Raw genomic sequence first — 23,565 nt, forward strand, 5'->3', positions numbered from 1 at the left:
GTGTGGATCTGCTAACATGGTCCTTGGTAGTGACCTGCAAAAAGCACGAGGGAGTTGCTCTCTTTCTTGCTGTGCACAGCCTGTCCTTTGGGTTTAGTGCTGATCCCTTCACACAGCTCTTTTAGCTGTAGTAAGTGTAAAACTTGGTGAAGGAAACTCTTACTTTAGAAAACTTTGATCTCATAATTCATAGGCTATTATACTCAGCCAGACAAAGTAAGAAAATGTCCTTTTATACTAGACGAAAGGAACTTAGTATGGTATAATTAGCCCTTTGCTACTATTTAACACTTTCTGTAAGTGAAGTTGATTTTTTTTTTTTAATTTAAGAATCAAGACATCATAGAAACTTTTATTCACACTTTGTTTTTGTCAACGTTAAAGAAAATGTGTTTTCCCAATGGGTCACAATGTAAACCAATTTTGTGGAGATACCAGGAAGGCTGCTATCACAGAATTTCCACAGCAGCAAATTGTTTTGTAGTATGTAAGTCCATAAGCTGGTTAGTGTATTACATACAATATTGCCAGTAGCTGTGTTACATGAGGTAATCTTATATATGCCAGTTACAATTGTGTGCCTGTTCTTGTCACTTCACTGTCACATCTTTGTTTGCTGTTTTGAAACTGTCACAACAAATTATCACATATACTTCTTTATTTTGATTTTTGTGTAGGAAAGAGCACTTTCTTGCCATAGATGTAATTGTAGTTGTAATTCTCCTTTCATCACTAATCAACACATGCACCACAGGCAACAGTAGTAACTCAGGAGCAATAACATAAGTTCTTCTTTTCACACACAGCCATGAAAGAGAGATTGCTAATGTGTTGTACACACCGTAAAGATTGGTACAGTTAGACTGTTTTTCTACAGCTCCTGTGCAGTCACATTTATGGGGAACTCTCTTATGCCTGATAATTTGCAGATCAGTGGCTGTGATTAGGTTGTGGTGAAGTGACATGAGCAAACAGTTGAGCTCTTCATAATACAGAAATTTTAAGTCAAAATGAGTTTTTAAAATTCTGCATTAGTAAGAAGCCAGTGCACCGTTGTGATCATTAAGGTGAACGTGTGTGGTTTTAGGTGCTTCTACTTTTTATGGGGAATGTAGCTTATTGTTAGTTGAAGTAAGGAAGGAATGAATACATAACTCCTGTGGTTTTTATATCTGCCTTCAGTGTCTGTCTCTAATAATGTCTTGTCTTTAATTTGTTGAAGCAAGTCCGCATTTCAAGCTCTGAGCTAATTTGTCAGTCAATACTAAATTTGGTGTACTTTTTAGATCTGTCGCTAGGGCTTCTTTATATTGCATATATTCTTTCTTAAGCTCTGTGGATAAAGAAATCCGCTACAGAGTTGTACCAATTACTTATGTGTGATTTTACAAGCAGTGTAAGTAAATCAGGTTAGTCCATAGTTTTTGTGGATGCATTTAATTTGATAGACCCTACTGATAGCTGGCTTAAGTTGATTTAGAACATGTATAATCCAAATCCAGCACAGCTTTGCTTAAAAAAGGGTTTCTGTGTAGGGATTTTATTTTAAGTCTGGTTTAACTTTTAAATATGTGTAATTTCTGTCTCTGAGTAGGCCAGAGAGTGAATGTTAGGAAAACAGGATTATTTGGGTTTTCTTTGTTTTAAGGAAGATTTTCTTTCCCTCCCTCCCCTCCCTCCCGTCCTTTCTTTCCAGGGGTAGAACAATGATGTACAATGTCTTTAACTTGCACATACATTGCTCTGAAAATAGATGGATAATAAATAAAGTATAGGGTAAAACCAAGGAAAGCCCACTGTTGCGTGTCCCAGGCTCCAAAATGCAGTCATTACCAGTATTAGCACACTGTAAACAGTGCTAAAATACAATAATTGATAAACTGTGATTATTCTGTGTGTTCAATGCTTTATGCATGTATTTCTCTTGAATTTCCTAACATTGCCCTGGAAGGAAGAGGATTTTTTTGCTATTAATATGATTTATTTTTATACTTAAGTGTATTACAGAATAATTACTCTGTGACTTTATAGAACCTGTTTCTAGTAATAGTTTTACCTGACTTTGTTATTAAGCATCCCCCCCACTATTTACTCTTTCACAAAGAATATCAGATTATATTCCACCATGTATTTGATGTGGATTGAAAGCTGCATTTTTAATTTTATGAGTTATAAAATCTCATTTTTAAAATTCTTTATTATTAAAACAAAATAAACAAACAAAAAGGTCCAAAATTTAAGTTCACTTTGAGATCTGAATGAGTAGCGAAGAAAATAGTCTAACTTTTAGGCCTTCACAACTCATTGTATAAGAAATCCTGTATCAGTTACCAGCTAAACTCATGCCAAAATTGAAGAGTTACAAACAGGAACAAAAAGTAGTTGTTGAAATAAATTCCCTAAGTATTCTTTGAAGTGTTTATTAATGCTAATGGCTAAGTGAAAACAATTCCACAGTTCTGCTAGGATGTCTCATTTTGGTCTTCTCACGTGGGTCATTTTCCCTATGTAGTATGCAATACCTATGTTACTCTGAAGTCATTTCCTGATAAGTAGCATGTTATTGCAGGCTACAGAAGCAAGTATTGTATTGGTGTTCATGTTCTGTGTTAAGAAAACCATGGGATTTCATCACTTTTTGTCCCCCTTAAGCAAACAGAGAAACATACTAGTACTGAAATGGTAAACACTTAGCTGAGGAGGATTAGCTTGTCTAAATACAGTATTTTTATTTTAGCTGCCTGAAACTGCTGAAGACTTGCAAGAGAAAGATCCAGTAAAATTAAAAATTAGAAATTTCTTTTATTCAGCTGTGCAACACCAGTGCTTTCAGATTCAGTGTCTTGCAACCGCATAAAACATAGAATATCTTCAATGAAAACAAGCATATCATTTTACAGATAGATATATTTTTATAGCTATATATATAAACATATACACAGATATATATAAATCTAGCATAGTTCTCAGGTTTTTAGATAGATTATTTTTAATCTTGGCTACTAAGTGATAAACGTTGTCTTACTTTCTATAGAATTGTATTGACAGATATGTCCTTTGACATTTTCTTCCCACATTAGTTAGATTCATCTTTGTATGTGTATTATTTGGGTTTTGCTGAAATTCAGGGTAAATTAATATGTAGCATGTCCAATTGAACTGCTACTTGATTACAAGCTAGCTAATTTAAACTACCTTGGCATTTCCATATTAAATTTTTGTTTGCTGGAGTATAAGGATACCCCGCCTCTTTGGCCTTTACGTACAGACTTTGAAAACGTATAGTTGACCATATATAAACTACTGTGGAATCTTTACAATTTTACATCTTTTATTCTGCATTACTTTCTAGAAAATCTTGTAACTGATACCAGCAACACAGAATTATTTGACCTAGTACACTCTTTGACATAAGACATTATGACATAAGTCATTACCTTCACAGGTAACTGGAAATTGGTTGTCCATATGATATGTTCATATGCAGCTAGTGATAAGGAGGAAATGTTTATTAAGTGAAAGAGATAGTCACATCATTCAAAGAACCTTTGGTAGTCATTCTTTCCTCTGAGTATCTGGGTAGCTGTGCCATCCTCCATGTAGGAAATGTGCTCTGAATCTTTGAAGCATGTGGAATCACAGCAAGCTTGGTACCATCCTTCCTCTGCTATAGCAGCTATTTAATAAAGGTTTTTTCTCAGCTTTGCTTTTTCAGTAAAACAAGACCTCATGATTTCTGCTTTCCTTAATCTTTGTAGAGTCAAAGTAACTGTTCTATATCCTGTGTAGTAGTATCTCACCAGCCAGTAGGCAGGAGCCTAACTTGGGACCAGCAACAGCATGTGATGCTTCTTGCCTTTTCTAGCTATCAGAATGAGTATGGTGGAGGAAAGCTAAATTTACTGTTCTGGAATTGTGGCAGTAAAAACCACAAACCTAGGCTTTTTTTAGTTCCTCTACTTCTTGAATGTGTCTTTTTTTTGTTTTTTGTTGTTGTTTTTTTTTTTTTTTTCTTCTGTAGAGAGCCTGATGGAAACATTCAGTTTTGATCACCCAGACAATCTCTTTGGACAAACAGGAAATACCTGGTCATCAGAGACTTAGTTTTTAAACCTCTATTGTTGTGTGGAACATCCAAATATCACAATAATTTTTTCTTTGTTACACTCAACAGATATGTCCTGTAGAAAATTAATTTGGAGGGAAGTGCATTCATGCTACATCAGTGTTAAAAACTGTCACCTACGGAGTATAGCCCTTCTGACATATGTACTATCTCTGTAAAGTAATCTTTCTGTCACGTCCCACTCAGATGAGGGAGACAAGTGACTCAGATTCGTAAATTCCCAACAGAGTGGACAACAGTGAGACAAGTCTCAAAGTCCAAACATTTATTAACTTCCCACATGTACTAATTGAACACACGATAATTGGCTAAGTATTTAAGGAGTTGTGGCAAGCAATACAGTATGCCTTGCATTTCTTAATGGTAGTTGTCCTGGTTCAGCTAGGATAGGGTTAAGTTTCCCCAGCAGTGGGGAGGGAGCTCTACCTGGGTTATTCAATACCATGCTGACGTCAGGTCTGTCAGGTCCGCGCCCAAGCGCGGGAAGATCGGTAAACATCATGCAACAGATGCCACATGGAGTAAATGGGTTGCGTTGATAACACAACGGGCTCGAATAGGGAACCTCGACCCCCCAGGATTAGTAGAAATGATCATAAACTGACCAGAGAGCAAAGATGCTGGGATGTCACCAGAACAAGAGAGGCAGTGGCAACGTGGTCTCGGGTCCCGGCAGGGCCTAAACCACTACAGTAGTGAAGGAAAAGGGGAAAAAGGAAAGGAGGGAGATGGAGGGAATAGAGATCACCGATCTGCGTTCTTGCATTGATCCCACCAGTGAGGGTTCAAGGAGGCAGCCGTCTACTTCACTTCACTTCACTTCACTTCACTTCACTTCACTTCACTTCACTTCACTTCACTTCACTTCACTTCACTCTCTGCCCCACTCCCCCTTGATTTATACACGCTTTCCTTGGATCCGTCCCCTAGGTCGACCCACATACCTATGTATCCCATGGATGGGGAGGGGTAAGGTGTTTCATGGGATGATGTAATTAGCATGATCATGTTAGCCCTCGTTAGCATATTGAGGGGTGTTAACTTTAATATGCATTTCGTGGATAATGAAGCAAAGGTCATTCACTGGACAGATGGCCCTTGAAAGTTGACCAGGTGCCCCAGAGCAGAACCGTCCTGTCTCCACAGGGCTCCCCCCTCCAGCTGCATCCAGTGTTATTGGGGCAGCCTTATCAGCTTCGACCTCCACACCATCCACCCTGTGACTGTAGTTTCGTTACTTGCAAGTGTTTGAGATATTCCTTAGCTCAGAGGGCCTTCACTCCCCCTGCTAACTTTTATCTCTTTCCCAGGCTGTTTTTCTCAGTCTGTGTTTCTCGCAGGCCTGTTTTTACAAGTCGTCTCTCACACTGTTCTTCAGTTTTAGGACTGCTGGGAAATAGCAGGCTTCTTACTGCAAAATACTTAAATCTAACAGCTCAGTTGCTCTTGTTTTTACTGCAATTAGTGATTTGATACTGCAAAGCCAAATAGAGTTAAATAATGATGTATATGTTTTTCTTTAGATTTTCAATGGATAGAAAGATTGCAAAATCTAAAATACCACCTTTTGTTCTGCTGAAAACGATTAGAGCCTAGATTCTGCAGCTGGTAATTAGGGGGTTCTGACAAAGGTGCATGCTTACTGAACTTTGCTCAGTGGAAATGACAGTTGGGCTCAAACTGTGAGAACTTGAAACGGTGCAGTTGTTGGCTAAACCCACTACAGATAATTTAAAATGTAAGAAAACAGCAGCATTAGTTGTACTACAGGGTGCAGTTTTTAAAAGACATTTTTGAAGGACCAAAGTCAGAACTGTAAATGCCATATGAAGTCATTTGGGGGCTTTTGCACAATTAATTAGCATGTCTCCTTTTGTGAAGAGAATTCTTTTTTCTAGCAGGCTTCCAGTTACATTTTCACAAGGCACTGTGTCAGCTAACTGAAATAAATATATTGTTGTTTTCCAGTGAGTGTGATCTTTCAGGGATGATGAGTTTAATGATCTTTAATTGTTACACTTGTCCCTAGAACTTTTCTTACCTGTGTCCACCAAATCTTGTAATTTCCTGCATCCTAGCTGACAGACAAATCTAGGGGTTTGGTATGGTTTTTGAAATCAGATCTGTTGATGTTTTTCCTTTGTTCTTCCATATTTAATCAGACTTTTCTTGTCTGCAGGTATTGGTTCAAAACCCAAGTTGTATTATCAAATCTCCGTAGGCAGTCTGTAGTACTTCAGTGCCTTCTCATACATGACAAGACTGTGTCATACTGAAAACATGCTGTCTTACCATTAAACATTCTTCCATAATACATAAGCAGGGAAAGGCAGAATTGAAGTTTGATTAATGATAAAATTGGGGCATTGTCAGGGACAAGAATAGCAGAGAGATGTTGGAGAAAGGTAGGGACTAAGTTAGCTTTCCGTTGTGTTGCTTGCACAGAAGTGTTGCCTGCCTTGCTGTTGGATCACAGTGATTTCTGTAGATCATCTGAGTGTTATAGAAATGAAATATTGTACTGTTGGTAAGCACACTGCCTGTGAGAGTTCTGTCTTTTTCCTAGCTCTATTGCCTAGACAAAAGTTCTTCAGCATTTAGTTGGAAATATCTGATATATCAGCCTACAGATATATATATATATACACACACACACAAGTAAAGTACTAAGCGTGTCTTGTTAAACTGTACTGAATGTTAATAGTAAGAAGCCTATGAACATACAATCTATAACACCAAAGTACATCAAAGCTAGTAAAATAAGCTCTCAGGCTGCTGTATTAGAGTAATGAGGGACTAATGAATATAAGTTTCTCTCCCAACACCTGTGGAGTTCCTGAGAATTCTGGTAAGGGCATCACTGCTCAGTGCTTTCCAGCAACAGCTGAATTTAGTATATGATGCTGGTTTTGCATTTTGCTTGCATGGTACTGATTTTGGAAAGGAAATGACATATTTTCAAGTTTAGGTTTATCTCAGCTTTGCTAATAGCATATAGAACTTCAAGAACTGAATTTTACAAAGAAGCAGAGACATTAAGTTTCTTCAAAGACTGCAAATAATATTTTACAATGAAAACTATTAAGGAATGTTTATGTATTATTCCCCTATCTCTTGAACTCTTTTCTAAAAGTGTACAGTTCTGGAATTCCAGAAACTCAGATGTGGAGCTAAGTGGACCTTTATTGTGGCTCAGCATGAACTGTGATGAACCACTTGGCTCTCTTGCTGCATAAGGCAGAATATGCATATACATACAGTTTAACCTATTTTAATGCTTTTGGATCTTTTTCTGATTTGGAAAGAATTCAGAAGGTGTGTACCAGAAGTATTGGTGGTTTTGCTTTTTTCAAACACAGTCACATGAGAATAAACATGGAATCTTCCGAATTTTCCTAAAACTCAAATACTTCAGTGTAAGAAATAATTTAAGAAATGGATTTCCATTCTTACTTGGCATAATTTGAAACCAGCTCCATAGTAAAACAGGCTATAGGTAATAGAGACTTTGGTGTGTTGCTCATCTGAGGTTTACATAATGGTTCAAAGCACTAATGTGACAATAAAACTCTTGATATTCATGCAGTGGAGTCCTCGCCCTATTTGCTTTCTGAGTTACATAGATTACACTGGTAACCCAGTCATGGCCTTGCAGGTTGAATTCTTTCTGAATTAAATATAGGTAAATACTCTTTATAAGGCGGTTCTGATGGTCTTGTTATAAAGGAATGAAAAATTCAAATTAAAATAATGAGCTTAACTCGCACAACATAACTTTTTTTTTAAACACTTTTTGTCAATCAGCTGGGTTTTGTGCTGCAGTAAAACAAGTAAGATTACTAAATGGTAGATAACATTTTAGACATGGGTTTCTACCATCCTTTTGCAAGCTAAAAGTTATGCTGCATGCTGAAACTATTCTAGTCACTAGTCACTGGTGCATCTTTGGGTTTTGAGTGACTTAATTTGAAATATATCTTAAAACTCGTTCTTGACAACTATGACACCGTTCACTTTTTTGTTATGTGAACAGACATTGGTTTGGTGTGGGGGGAGTTGCTTTTATCCTTTTTCGCTCCTGAATGTGGGTTGTAAATCAGAGAGACTTTACTTAGCACCAACAGATATCGCTTCCTGCAATTTTCATCCATCCTATAAGTGACTGAATTGGGAAACAAGAATGATAAAGACGTATTTCTGGGAAGTGAATAGACAAAATAAGATAGATAGCTCAATGACTCTGTATAGTCAAATATTTCATTTCCTTGGTTAATTAAGACTAGAAGTTTCTTTGTGTAAACTGTAAGTTTACAATTTTCTTCTTGTAAAGGAATTCCAGTAAATCATTCTGAATAGTTTGAATGTTCACAAAATGTAAGTAATGCTAGTACTTTTTGCTTTTCTTTTCTTTTGGCAGCGTTATCCCCAGACATATGTAATGGTTTTTGCTCTCTCACACAGTCTAGATCAAACACCTGCTTCCAGGTTTACTCTCATCTCCCAAGGCTGCCAGTTGACACAAATATACAGACCCATGAAAAGAACATATTTTGCCCTTACTGCAGGCAAATGTTCTTGAATCATAATGCTGTAGGAACAAAGTGAAGAATTTCTGTCACAGTAGTATTTCACATGTAGAAGTTGGATAAAGTTTCTGCCTAGCTTGGTTCTCATGACTCTAAACAATTTTTTGAGTAGTATAAAATGAAAATCAGTGTTTGTGTTATGACGTAGGAGACTCCCCGTTCTAATTTATAGCAGCCTCTTCCTATATTTTTTCTATGGGCTTTTTACAGAAGTACGCTAATGTTCATGTAACTTCTACTCTGGTTTTACAGAGTACAATTTTTACCCTTTTGAAGACTCATGAACAGAAAATACAATTCACTTTTGCTTACCTACAAGACCTTTCTATGTTGATCTGTTGTCTTTCTTCTCAAGGTCCTTTCTTTTCTGAGAGGAAGAAAACAGAGCTGCTTCTGCTGTCCCTTTTTCCTTGCAAGTGTTATTAGGCTATTTGGCTTAAGATAGAAAGAATTAGAAAGAAAAAATTCCCTGGCACTACTTTGCCCTGGTGTCTTTAAAACTTACTTTTTTTGGTTACTGTATTAAGCCAACACTTTTTAAGTCCCTTTTTAAGGACCCTCATAAAGAGTATGCAAAGCTTGCTTAGCAGTCTTTTTCTGTCTAATTTTCTTCTTAATTTGACTTTCCAGTCTTTAACAGTCTTCAATGACTCTGGAGAAAAACATTTGAAAAGGCGATAGTTAACCTCTTGGACTCAGGGGAAGGCTTCTCTGACTGCAGCAGCTCCTGGACTAGCCCCCTGGTATCTGTCCATACCAGCAGAAGTATGCATTAGGAGATTGTGGTTGATTCTGCTTATTTCTCCAAAGAGTCATCCTGCTGCAGTCTTACAACATGTAATCCTCAGGAAGGAGTCGGCTTCCTCAGTGGGTTATTTTTTCTTATGTATTCAGCTCTATTAGAAATTAGATTCTCTGCTTGGTTTTATTTTCCAGATAAAATTCCCCGGGACAAATGGAGAAAAGTCTTATTGTTTCGGTATTTATTTTAGACTGCCATGAGCCTGCTCTTTTAATTCCTTTTATCTGTATACAGAGGAGTGTAGGAGTCTCCAGCTGGCCTTACCTGTGAATGCTGAAAGCTGCTGATGAGCAATGGCTGACTTATGGATATATATTACTCAGGAGACGGTGGTTCGCTAGAGGACTAACTGGAGTCCTCTGGCAATGGGTTAACCTCGGGTCGACAACTCTTAAGAGAAGGAGCCCTTAAAACTGATAAGTGAAGAAAAAAAGTTCATACTATAGTTCTGGCTGCCTTTCTTAATTACCGTTTTTTTTAATGCATTGAGACTCAAGTACGCATGTGTATATGTACCTTAGACTGGGAGCTGTGTGAGGGCTCCTGATGATATCTTTAGAACTGCTGACAATTAAAAATGATGAGTACTAGGAAATTTTGTTCTAGCAAGAAGGTATATTTTGCAGAAGCCCTGCTTATACGCAGATGGTATGAGCATTTCGCCTATTCTAGTAACTTGATAAGTAAGCAACTGTTACAGACAATTTCTTGCTGATGCCTAGCTATAATCTAAAAGAAATCAGAAGTAATTCCTTTGGCAAAACTGATTCTATAGCACAGTTTTTATTATGCTACATCTTCCTATATTCCAAATGGGTGAGCATTACAAAAATAATCAAATAATGGAGGAGTAATCAAAAGAATTATATTGCCATAAAATAGAATTCAGAATATTGTGTGATACTGGAGAGAACAGATACTATAATTGTGGGTCAAGGTCAGTACCTTTAAAACTGTATGCAATACCAGCATAAAGTAAGCTGGGTAGATTTGATCTCTCTTGATTTCTTACCATCCTTGTTTTAATATTGCCAAGTGAGACTGTGGCAGTCATAGTTGGAGGATAGAAATGAAGCATTGGTACAAGAAACTGAATGCTGCGTGCTTTCCTGCTCTTCTTGGTGCCTTTGGTATATGTATGTTACAAACAAGAAGAATTACTTTCATGAAGTTGTTGATAGTAAACAAAACATTCAGAGGTTGTTCTTGGGATGTGAAAACAAAAACATGATTCTTCTTCTCACCTGGAAGATATTGACAAGTCTTCTTGTTAATGTTGGAAGATACTGACAGTTTTCTAGGAAGTGCCAGTAGATACCTGCTAATTTAGGGTGCTGGTTCCTGTTAATTCAAGGACTCAATGGCTTCTTCTTGGCTAGTAAAGAGATGGAGGTTGTTCTCTGACCATGTAATCTAGAGCATCTAAGACTGTTGCTGGTGTGGACTGTTTCTTGTCAACAGAGTAAACTTTAAAAGTATTTTGGAGTAGGTTATATTGTCAGAAGGTCTTTTTGGGTTTTCAACTTGCTTTGGAAGCAGTTAAGAAAATGCTTATTGTTGATAAAGACTTACTGAAGAAATAGAGTCAAATGCTACCAGATATACTTATAAGCAGCATAACCTCTCTATGCAGAAGGTTCAAGGCCATGGGGCAATTTCAGGTTGCAGACCTAATGGTGAAAAGCAGTACACCAGTTTAAAGGCTTTGTATGGCTTTAAGTCACTCTTCTCCCACCTGATGGGCCATCATTTGAATTTAGCAAAGCTGCTAGAAAATACATTTGAGTATAAATAAGAATGAGGCATTTTTTTCTGGAAGGAGTCATAAATGCCGGATTTTTTTTTTCAGTACACTAGTTTTATTACTCTTTCAAGCACATGGCAAAATCAGTCTTTTTTTCCTCCCTCTTTAAGAAAAGGTCTTGAGCAGAAAAGTTTGTGTGGGAGCTGAATACATACTTTAAACAAGATGTTCAGTTAATCTAATAGACATAGGATTAATGTATTTTTTCTTAAAATTAGAAATAGAAATCTTGTAAGTCACTCATAGTTATGTAACCTTCATTATCAGCAAATCTGGTAGGGTGTTACTGTAAATTTTCAGGGTAGTTTTTCACTTACACAGTCTTCTTTAGGACTCTAGAAACCTTGAACATAAACTAACCAGGACTAAAAAGACTTACCCAGTGACATCAGAAAAAAGTCGTTTGCCATATTTTGAAAACGTTTTATACATTTTCAGCTTAAAAAAAACCAAACCAAAATGAAATCAACCTGTGTAAAGAATGCATCCAGATACAGGCCAAGTGATAACTGCAGTTTTAACATTGCAGGCTTTTAGAAGTGGCTCGCTGTTAGCATTACCATTGCAGATATGAGTTTAGACTTTGAGTTTAATGAAACTTAATAAAGTTTAACTGAGTGGTTACTTATTTTCTTTTCATCTGGATTGCTGATAGCTATTCCTAGTAATGAATCTCCTTTGCCTAAGGTTATTCATGTATACAGCTAGAAGATGTTTTATGCAAATTTTCAGAGACAATTCTGAGGTTTTTTTACTGCTTTTAAAACACATTGAAATTTAGTTAGGTTTTATTTCTATTTTTTGTTTTTTAATCTGTTTATTAATAGTTAAGAGCTTTTTTACAGAATTCTGGAGTTTTAATACCCTGCTCCACATACAAATATAAAAGATTGTGTAAATTGTCAGAATACTTCACGGTATTTGATAAACATTTGCACAGAGGTCATGTCTGGTATCTCTATTGTTTAAAATTATATCCTAGGACCTTCTGTTTTTAAAAGTTGAATTAAATAGTAGAATGAAAACACAGCATGAATGTGACAGAGACTGTAAAATTCAATAGTAGCCTTTGACTTTGTCAAGAGAAAAGGTGCAAAGATGTGAATTTATCATGAGCTGGAAGCGGTCAATTTATACTCACACTCAGGTTTGTTTGTCTTTCCTCTTGACCTGCATATTTCCATTGTATTAAAATCCCACAGTTTGTTCTTGAATTATGGTTCAAAGGTCTATCTTCTCTGAGTCTACAGAGCAAACTCTTTTTTCAAAATAAGTTTTTTGTTTTCCCATTATGATTTGTGTAGACTTTCTTTTGAGTTCTACACTGCTGTTATGTATTCAGTTTAGAACTTTAATCAGTTCTATTGTCTAAGCTAGGTTTTTCCATAGGCCTCTTCTTTTTTTTTTTTTTTTCTTTTTTTTGTGTCCTGGTTCATCAACCTTAACTGCAGGACTCCATAGGTTCTTCTTGTTCATTCTTTACTTGTTTTTTTTTTGGTTGTTGATGTTGCATATGGTTTGCTTAGCAGCATTTCAGTACCTACATACATCATATTCCTCCTTTTGTGCAGGGGTATCATCTCTAAATGAACTTCAGTTTCTAGCTCTTCCCTGTACAAATGAAACTTAGAATCTGTGTAGTATAACATGCTTAGAAGGCTGAGGATCTTTAGTTGGGTAATAGACATAATAGTGAGATCATGTTTATGAGATGCTGACTGAAAGACCACAAAATTAGATACAACCATAGAATTCAAAAATGTCATTTTCAAAAAGGCAGAAAATCAGTTTTCCTCAAAAAATGCTTATCTGTAAATTTCATGTGCTATATATTTTATTTGCTTGCTGAAGCAAAAACATACATAGTATGAAAAAGAGAACTAGAAAGTACCCTACTTGTCAACTGATATATTGTCATTAGGAGACTTGTGAAAGGGTAACTGAAAGCATCTTCAGTGTTCTGTGTTACTGCTTTACAGAGCAGACAGTTGATTGTTCCTAAATTTTTGTAGATTTCTTCCTCTCCTGCAGTTCCTAAGGACACTCATTGCTGAATTTCCCTACTAGGAAAAGAGTTGTGCTCAAATACTTGTGCCACTCAGTATTCTAATCTGAAATAGGAAAGATAATTAACCTAATCCACAGTGTATATTTATAGTTTCTTTTACTTTGTTTAGTAACTGCTGGTTTTATCAAGAGAAAAATTATTTGATATGAGATAAAAAAGTTTTAAAATATGCTGTTATTTTTTTCTTTTCTTTTTAAGCCAAGCTTGTAGTTGTACATAATTGTAAAATGTGAAATTTGTGGAGCAGTCCTAAAAAAAAATTGCTAGAAGCACCATTAAATGGAGATTACCATAAGGCACTTAAAATATACATCATCCTCAAAATTGCCTACTCTTGAAACATCTTCAACTCCCAGCTTTTCTACTGTCAAAAAATGAGAGGAGGCAAATACTAATGTTCAAAGATTTCTTTTCAATATCCATGCCTCAAGACTACAATCAGCTAGAAACACTTTACACAGAAATCTTTCCACTGTAGAAATATCTTCAAAGATTCCATCTCTCAGCTTCAGTTTGTGTCTTGGATCTTTTCAGATGACATAAACAAGATGCCCTTTGCTCAGCACTTGCTAAATCAAATGCAAGTTTTTCAATGCACAGTGAAATCCCCTTTCACTTAGGATCAAAACGTGATGCAGTTCTTCTTTCTATTGTTTGATGTGTTAATTGAAACTGAATGATGCAAAACCCAATGCAGTAAATCCAGTGAACATATGCTTAAGATAATTACAACATCTATTAGCTTCATCTGCTAAAATAACGTTGGAAGCTCTTATTCACAGTATCTGAACTTTGACAGTGCTGTTCTGACTCTCTAGTTCCAGTAGGTTAGTATTATGCATTACCACACACAGAGCTTATTTTTGATCCCTTTGAGTTGAAGGATTGCAGAGGCAATCCTTTCACCCTCAGTAAGTGAGGGAAGCATCTCATGACACTAGAATCTGTGCAACTGGATCAGAGGTCTCTTCAAGTACCTAATCTGCTTCGTAAAAGAGTTGAACGTGGATCATTTAACAGACTGGTAGGAAGACCTAGTCTATTAAAGGCAATCTCACTTTGGGAGAAAAAGCACACACTTTTTTTTTATGTTCAGACCCACTTGAAATATTTTTTGGAGAGGCAGGGAAAGTTTCATAAAGATAAATCAGCTCTTACCTGTTAGATTGGCACATCTGTGTGATGGGACACGGAGAGAAATAATGGTGTAAATGAAAGGCTGGAAAGCAAGTATCTCCCCCCACCCCTGCTTTTTGGCACTATGTTCTTTTAGGTTGGGTCATTTGTTTCAGTGTTGTGTTGTGCTTTAGTAGTTTCTGTGACTTCTTCAGTTACCTTGAATTCCTTGGAGTCCCTTCTTGCTCCTTAGAAAGTTCTTACTTGACCCTTCTTTGATGCTTCTTCCAACTGATCATGTTCACTTGTTCTTGGGAAAAGTAGCAATCATACAGTCTCTGCAAAGAATTTCACTTTCAAGAAGACCATTTCCTCCTTTTTGTTGAGCTGCACTCTTGTAATAGAGTATGCAGGCTACAGTACTTTTGTGGTGAATTTTAGGAACTGAACCAGATGTGTATTTTTTGTTATAATGCATATACAGGTGCTTTTTTTTTTTTTTTTTTAACAAGCTCTAGCTAGAGAAGCATGTCAAAAGTATTCAAATGTGTCAGAGTACATTTTACTACAAATTGGGAACAAACAGAAAAGAATGAAGAGCTACTTGTTTCTGTGTGTGGTTCTTCACATTTCTCTTCACAAACTTCTCTGTTTTTTTGCCTTGAAATGTAAAAACATTTATGAGTGATAGTAAAAAAAAACCCACTCAACTGCACACAGTCAGAATAGAAAGCCACAATTACTTGTACATTCCTTTTTCATCTTCTGGTTTTGTATAATGAATGTAATATGTATCAATACCATACAGATTATATATTTTTATTTTTCTCTTTTAGCACTATATTCACCACAAAAATTCTGTAGAAAATAAACTTTGAAGGTTTTGTTGTATTATGTTTCTTTTTCAGAAAGAAAAGATTGAATAGAAATCAGTATAGAATCTGTTCTCAAATGAGTTGAATACTTAGAAATTTCCTCAATGCTAACCATGTTGGCCTTGAGTGGCCCAAGCTGTGCATTCAAAACTTAACAAGTTTGTGAACCAAAGGTTGTCAGGCTTCAGAGATTAGAAAGAATGAAAGAAACGAAGAAACCAACTAACAAACTAATTAGGATAGGATGAGAGTAACGCGTTCAAAAAGGGAGGCTATACCTGTGTAAGCTCCCCCAGATAGAAAAAAAAAAAAAAAGCTCAGAATGTGGGTAGCAGTCTCCCCAGTGGAATGCAATGTATTCAGTTTGTTTTAGTGTGACATGTATGAGTGTCTACATATAAGACGTGTTTTATGTGTGCTGCTTCAAAGAGCATAAATCTTGGGAAAGAAGAACATCCTGTTTGCTAGGAGAAATCTAGTCTCTTAGATGAGACCATGAATGAGATGAGACCTGCTGTCTAGCTGATGTGACAGTGTCCGCTTGCACCAAGAATGCTCCTGCAGTAAAGGGACTCTTTTTAAGTATAGGAGGAAGCAGATGTTAGTAGTGGGAGGTTACAAAAGATAAGGAAAGCTGTTTTAAAATTCTGTCAACAGTAGTTGACTGGCATATTAAGCAACAGAATGGCAAAATAATTTACAAGTACTTCTGTGCTAGTAGCCCTAAAAATAAGATACGGAGCTAGTCTTGGCATTAGATGACAATCCTGACACACTAGGCATCTCAGTGACCTGGAGGAAGGAGGGTAATATGTGAGGTACAGTGTTGCCTGGCTACTAGCTTTGCAGGAATGACAGAGTAGAATTACCTGGTGAGAGAGTGGCGCTGTATGAAAAGGATTATTTAAGTGTAATATTGGACAGCTATTACAGAGAAAGGGAGCACTGTGTAATGCTTTTGGATAGAAGTCCTATATTTTAATAATAAATAAGTAACAGTGACATTGTAGTGCTGATCTTTTCATCGGGATGCTGACAGTGATACAGAAATGCAAAGCAAGATTCAATGACTTGTGAAGGACAGGCTGTAATCATGGAAGGTTACAACTATCCACACCATTATCTTGCCAAGGCAAGATATAGAGATACAAATTTTTGTGGAATAAGTAACTTTTCTAGAACAATCAGTCTTAGAAACCAGAAGGAAAAATCCTGTTCTGGATTTTGAGTGGTATACAGAACTTAAGTTAAGGAAGTATTAGAGAGCCTCTCTGTAATAGTTATCTCAATATGATGAGAAACACAGAATTGTGCAGCTTGGAAGGAACCTCTGGAAGCTGTCTTCTCCAGCCTGCTGCTCAAAGCAGTGGCAATTTTGGAAGGTGACTTAGGATCTTGTCAAGTTGTGACAAAGGATGGAGGAGATAGAGACCAAGGATAGAGATTTCAGAAACTTTCTGGGCAAATGTTCCAGTGTCTGACCAGCTTAATGAGAAGTTTCTTTTTATATCTAGTTGGAATTTGATGCATTTTAACTTGTGTTCATTGGCTCTTGTACCATCCACTGTGCTCCTCTGGGAAAAGTCAAGCTCTGTCTTTTTGACACCGTTGTGTTAGGTAGACACCAATAGCATCTTCCCTTCTCCTAGGGCTGAATAAACCCGTGTCTTTCACCCTGTTATTGTAAATCATGTGCCCAACCCCTGACCATTGTGGTACTCTGTTGCTAAACTCAATCTAGTAGATCAGTGTCTTTCTTGGAGGAGCCCAAAACAAGACACAGTGACACATGCAGTCTCAGAAGTGCTGAATAGAATCAATTTTGTAAACCAACTGACTATACTCTTGTCTATACAACTAACATGTTTTTAGCCTTTGCCACAAAGGCATTTCACTATCTGATGTTCAACTTGTTGCTCAGAAGGAACCCACTTCTTCTGCAAAGCTGCTCTCTAGCCAGTTGGTCTCCTAGAATGTCCTGTTATGAGGGGTTATTCTGACAGGAGTTTGCCTTTGGGGAACTTCATGAAGTTCCCATCAGCCCATTTTTTCTGCCAATGAGGTGTCTCTGAACAGTGGTCCAGCCCTCCAGTGACTGTCTCGGTTCCTCCCCTAAGTTTTATATCATTAGTGAACTTGCTGAGAGGCACTCTAACCCATCTTTGACATTGTTAATAAAGACATTAAACAGAACGAGCTTTGGTATGGATCCCTGAGGGATACGTTCAATTGTTAGCTGCCTGTTGGACTCCACACTTCAAGCCTAACAGTCCAGCCAATTTCCAAGCCAACTTACCTACTTTTCAATTCAGATCTCAACTATTTGGCAATAAGGAGGTGGGCGACCATCTCAGATGCCTTGCCAAATTCAAGGTATACACCGCTGCCTGCTCTCCCTTTATTCTTACAGCCATGTCATCTCTTTACAGAGGCGGTCAGGTTGGTAAAGCAAGATTTTTCATTGGTAAATCCATGCTAGCTGTTTCCAATCACTTTCTTGTCCGTTAGGTGACTGGATATCATTTCCAGGATGATTTGCTCTGTAACTTTCTTAGAAAAAAAGGTGAGGCCTGTATTTCCCCACATCTTATCCTTTATGAAGACGGGTTCATGCACTGTTTGCCTTTTTTTTTCTTTTTTCTTTTTTTAAAATTAGATTTAAATAGTAGCAGAAGAGAGTGAACCAAATCAGTTGGGCTGAGGATATTGATATTCACTTTCCAGAAGGGGAACCATATAAAAATGAAACAACTAGTCAAAAACCCTCCAACCCCCCAAACACTAGAACAAGCAGTACAGAAAGCCTATGAACAGTTGGATACTGTTAAGAAAGGTACTGTAGTTGAAACCCATCTGAAATATGTGCTACAATTTAAAAAATAAAATTTAAAAAAGCCCAAACCAACACCCACCCCAAAACAGTCTTAAAAAAGTGCTCTGGAAGGACTCAGTGGGGAAACACTTGTGGCCCTCACAGAGAAAAGATCAGCATTTAAAACTTAAGCTTGCATTGGTGAGAACAGGTATGCCAATAAACAGTGGCAGGACAAGTGCAAGTGGAAAATTGAGAAGGCTAAAAAGCTTTTGAAGAGTGATGTTCAAAGATACTTAAGCTATGATAGTAAAGTTTTGCTTAAATAAAGTGAAAAAGAAACCAGTTGGGAAATTTGTAGGTTTGCTTAATGATAACAGTGTAAAATGATACACTAGGTTTACAAGGCCATAAAAGAACAACTCAGTGAATCTTTGCATCAATCTTCCCTGCTGCAGATGCAAAGAAGATGCCAACAACTCAGGAGTTCTTTGTAGCAGATACATCAAAGGTGTTAGATCTGTTTGAAGTAACTGTACAGCAATTATGAGGTCAAGCAGATAAGTTATTTGTTAATATCTTCACACCCCGAGCAGTGTGAAGAAACTCAAGTATGAAATTACTGAACTGTAACCTCATTGTAAACAGCCACTGTGCCAGTGGACTGCCACGTTGCCACTGTAACTCCCATTTACAAAATGGGCTCCAGAGGGAGTTGCAGACCACTGAACCTGAATGCTTCTGTACTTAGGAAGATGGCAGTCTGTCTCTAGGAAAAAGGGCAGCGGAGGAAGGAAAAAAACCATAGAGGAAAAGAGATCACTGAGCACAGATCAACAGTTTTGTTGGGGGAGTGTCACTGTGGCTCCTGTAAAGGGAAATCCTGCTTCATTAACCTGCTGGAATTGCAAGAGGGTGACAGTAACTATGAGGTAACAGTAATCTGACCTGTATTTTCCAGTTGCCTTTGACAAGGCTTCACGTGAAAGGTTATAAAGAAATTCCATTCCTGCGGGATTGGAGGGAAGGTCCTTTTAGCAAGAGGGAATGAGTTAAAGTGGAAGAAACAAAGGGTAGCGCTTACATGCTGCTTTCAGGATGGAAAATTGGAATCAGACTGCAGAAACTGTTAGGCTTGTGTTTTCTCTTGAGTAGCGTCTGCTTTTGCCTCTGCTGGAGAGAGAGCACTGGTGATGGATGGACCCAGTGCTGGTCTTAACCCAGTTGGGCATTTCTAACATTAATGCGAGCCAGTCATTGACTTGTATGGGTTGGATCTTGTATTACAGATTGTAATTTCTTGTCTAGGCTTACCTGAATTATTTCCAGTTTAGATAGGTCATAACTTCAGTTAGAGACTAGATTTTACAGACAAATGTATTTGGAAGCGCTTCAGATATTCAGACTACAAACCCATCCCTTTACTTATTTCATATAAGTTAGTTACTTCTTTATATCTTTCATCACCCTAAAAAAATATTTATGTAAAAGTTAAGTATTTTTAAAAATCTTGTATAATTATCATTGTATGCTTGTCACTTAGTGTGTAGGGGGGCAATATGTATGTATATATGTGCATAAACTTGTGTGCATGCAAATAATGTTTTTAAAGCTGAAAAATAACATGTTCAGAAGATAGGAGGTTCAAGCAGGAAGCATGTCATGTTGAATACAGTCTTTAATTATGTAAACAGAGAATGTTTTTTGAAGGAAGTGTTTTACTGTTCAGTGCAAAAAGTGAACATGCTATGAGGAGTTACGACAGTGTGGAGGTAAAGGCCACTGTCGTCTGTTATAGAAACTGATGATGACTGAGGCATGGAGAATGAAAGAAGAGCAAAGAAAATCAGCTGAGTAATCCTGAAAATAGCTGGAGTCTTATATGTCATGCAAAGCAAGTTATTTTAACTTTTCATATTTCTCTTTTTTGTTGTACTTCATGCATTACAGCTGAGTCAGAGATGTGTTTAACATGTAATGTGCTTTAAAATACTACATATACCGAAAGATCTTTTTTTTAAACTCTTTCCTTAAGTTAGCAGATATTTTGTTCTGATTTTCTTTGTGCCTTATCTTAAAGGAATTTTGTAAAGCATGAATTTCCTATGAAGCAGTTAGGTGCTACTGTTCAAAGTACAGCAGAAATGACTGTGAGGAAATTAGCAATCCAACCTTCAGAGCTAGAATAATGGGTATTTTTATAGTATATGAGGTTATATTTTAAGAAAAATCTGCATATTAAATGACTGCCCTCTGTTCTGTGTGCTGTAGGATCCTAGGGTAAAATAGATGGGGATCCTATTGCTAAAATAGTGCACAGCTATAAAATTAAAGATTGTGTCAGAAAACACAAATATAAATGAACCGTTTAAGTTAATGTCTTTCATTCTAGCATTTCCCAATTTGACTTTTAAACTTTAGCATTGGGATCCTGGCAACTTTATTTGTATGTAATTTTAATAGAATGAAAACCAGATATTTTGCTGTACAGACCTTAGCTGCTTGATATTACAGAATAAACTATAGTAGTAATATAGTAGTAGATTAGGCCTGGAAAAGGGGAGGAGAGATTTCATTAATAAGTTTCTCAAATAGTTGCTGGAAAAAGAGGAATAGTAAGATATATCTTCACAAGGTTGGGTGGTCGTTTCCCCCGAGACTGAATACTTATTCAAATCTTAACAGGATTCCACCTCCTATGAGTCTCTTTTCCATCTCAAGCATTTCCTTACCTAAAAAGGACTAGCTGAAACTTCTTAGTGTATGTTACAACCAACATTATATCTGAATCTTGTAAATTCAGATTTAGAAATTTTAATCAGCTGTTGTACAAATGACTCCTTAGTTTTGAAGAATGCTAAGTGTCACCAAATTAGAACTAATTCCTGGGTGTTCACAGCTTTTTTCCTCAGTAATATATTGATATGGTTTTGGTTTAAGTTTTTAAATGGTTTTAGTGTAGCTTCTATGTGGTTGTTCTGTGGTTCTTACTTTTTTATTTCCTCTTTTGTAGACTGAATCTTGAAGAAGAATTGGATCAGATGAAAGTACACCGATGTATAGGTAAGTACACTATACAGGTGTTTAACTATGTTTACCCCAAAAAAGGGAAGGTATAGTATTTTATATGGATATATGTAGTCTATTAGAAATACTAATTTTAAGGTTCTTTCCAAAGTTTAATTTATTTTTCTTGAATGTGTATTTTGTAAGCAAAAAGCCATACATATTCTTATTTCAAAGTATGTTTACCCTTAAGTTCTCCACATGCCTATTAAATCAATGACAATTTTTTATATAGATATACACTAATATATCTTTGCAACTTATGTGTATATACTACATATAAAATTAGTTATTTCATGTTTAAAATATCTATGTGTACGTATATAAATATATCTGTGTAAAATCTAGAACATGTTTATGTGTATAAATATATATGTGTAAAATTTAAAACATGTTTAAATGTTTATGAAGCTTTCTCCGAAGTCTAAAATGGTTTTTGCAGAACTGAAGTACAGTGATGCAGAAATTTCATGCTCATTGAGACTTCTTTTATAATACTAGTCTCACAAAGTATATGAATTTGAACGTAAATCAAAATGGTGGAAGTCTTATAAGAATTATCATTAATATCTTTTTTTATATCTTTGCAATCTTTACAATAGTTGATGGTTCTGTGAAGATGGGTCTTTGTCAGTCGGATAGGTAATATATTACCATTGCCTACCCATCACTCTGATTCTTTGTATTATTTGCTGTTCCTCAATAGTCTGGGGAAGTATTCGAAAGTCCGTAGTTACAGTCCAGCTGGGTGTCACATCTGTGGTGAATTCTTTATGCACAGTATTGTGCAAAGGAAGGGAGTAGGAGACTTGAAGTACTCTATATGTTCTTAGCAATAAAACCTTGCCATTCTTTATCCCAATTTTCTGCTGGTGGCTGGGGTTTTTTTTGTGATAATGTTGGCCACTTGAATGAAAAAATAAAGATTTTGTTTTATAGTATCTATAAAACTAAGTGGAAATATCCAGCTGCTGAAGACTGAAAGTTACTGGGTTTTTTTGTGTTACTACTTATGTGTTACTTTCATAGCCCCGGGTAGAGCTGAAAGGAACTAGTGAAGGTTTCAAATACTGACTTTAAAAATCACTTCTTTGTTTTTGCCAATTTAGTCAGTCTTTGCACAGAGAGAAGTGGAAAGGCAACCAGCAGTGAGAAGGAATTGAGGGCCTGCTGAGCAATAACCATGCATTTCCAAAAAACAGTCAGATCCCTGAAACTGCCAGTTCTTGACATGTTTAGTGCTTTAACAATTAGTCTTTTTATTCCTTCTTTTTTCATTATCTTTTCAGAGTAAAACATACCCTTTTTTAAAAGTGTGTGGGTAGATACACAATTCTAGTTTGGTTATTGGCATGATGATTAATTGTTATATTGGGACTGAGAAAAATTGTTCATCTACTACTGAAGTGTGTTAGGCAAATTTTATTTACCTTTTCCAGCATTTGTTGTTATAGGTATCATTTAGATGGACAGGAAATTTTTGGTAAGATTCAGAGTCAAGTCCAAAGATATTTATTAAGCAGCACTTTTTGTTAGCACATAAGACTGAGCTGATTCCAGCTGTTTCCAAACTTTAACCAATTAAGTATAAAAAAATAGTTGCTCACCCAGTCTGTAAAAAGTAATTTCCTTGTTGTTCCCCTTGCAAATCCTAGGGCGTTGCAGTGTGGTGGACAGTTTTATTAATTGGTTGACATTTTCTAGAAGACTATACAATAATGACTGAAGTTGGATGTCCATCTTTGAGCATAAATTAGTGTATGTGAGCAGTCCTTGCTCATGCGATAAGAAAGTGTATACACCCTCTGCCCTAAAATGGGTATTAAACGCCTTCCTCTTCCCAAATGAAAATACAGCCTCAGGTCTGTTATCTGTAACTTACTGAAAGTCCAAACTTGATACGTTATAAATACACTTTGTTCACAGTCTTAGTAAGTATGATTTATTTTCTAAAAGGAAACCTGACATGAATTTACTCAGCTTATCAATGATGTTGGAATTCACTTTCCCCTTAGCTGCTACCTGTTTCCACCAGGCTTTCTAACATCAAGGGATAAATTCTGCAAAAAAAGTGGCTGAGCTTCTCTGTATTAAAAAAGATAGGCTCTATCCTCTTGCTTGATTAGGTATCAGTTGTGCTTGTCAGGGGCAAGTACTGGATAGCTTTGTTGCTTTTCCACATAGTTTTTCAAATCCTGCTGGTCAAAGATGAAGGAGGTCAGGGGAAAAGGAAACTCTGCTCCTACCATTTCCAGTTTCTTTCCATTGTGATTCAGTTGTCCAAGATGTTTCTTTTGCCATTGCCGATCA

General features: G+C 36.6%; 1 protein-coding gene across 1 annotated transcript in view; it reads left to right on the top strand.

Moving 5' to 3' along the window:
• Positions 1-23,565, top strand: part of CNTLN (centlein) — a 206,565-nt gene that overhangs the window by 111,009 nt on the left and 71,991 nt on the right. Inside the window, exon 12 of the mRNA XM_074856182.1 lies at positions 21,203-21,252. Coding sequence (XP_074712283.1) covers positions 21,203-21,252 — 50 coding nt within the window. The remainder of the gene's footprint in view (positions 1-21,202; positions 21,253-23,565) is intronic.

This window comes from Strix uralensis, chromosome Z, assembly GCF_047716275.1.
Source record: "Strix uralensis isolate ZFMK-TIS-50842 chromosome Z, bStrUra1, whole genome shotgun sequence".
Lineage (NCBI taxonomy): Eukaryota > Metazoa > Chordata > Aves > Strigiformes > Strigidae > Strix > Strix uralensis.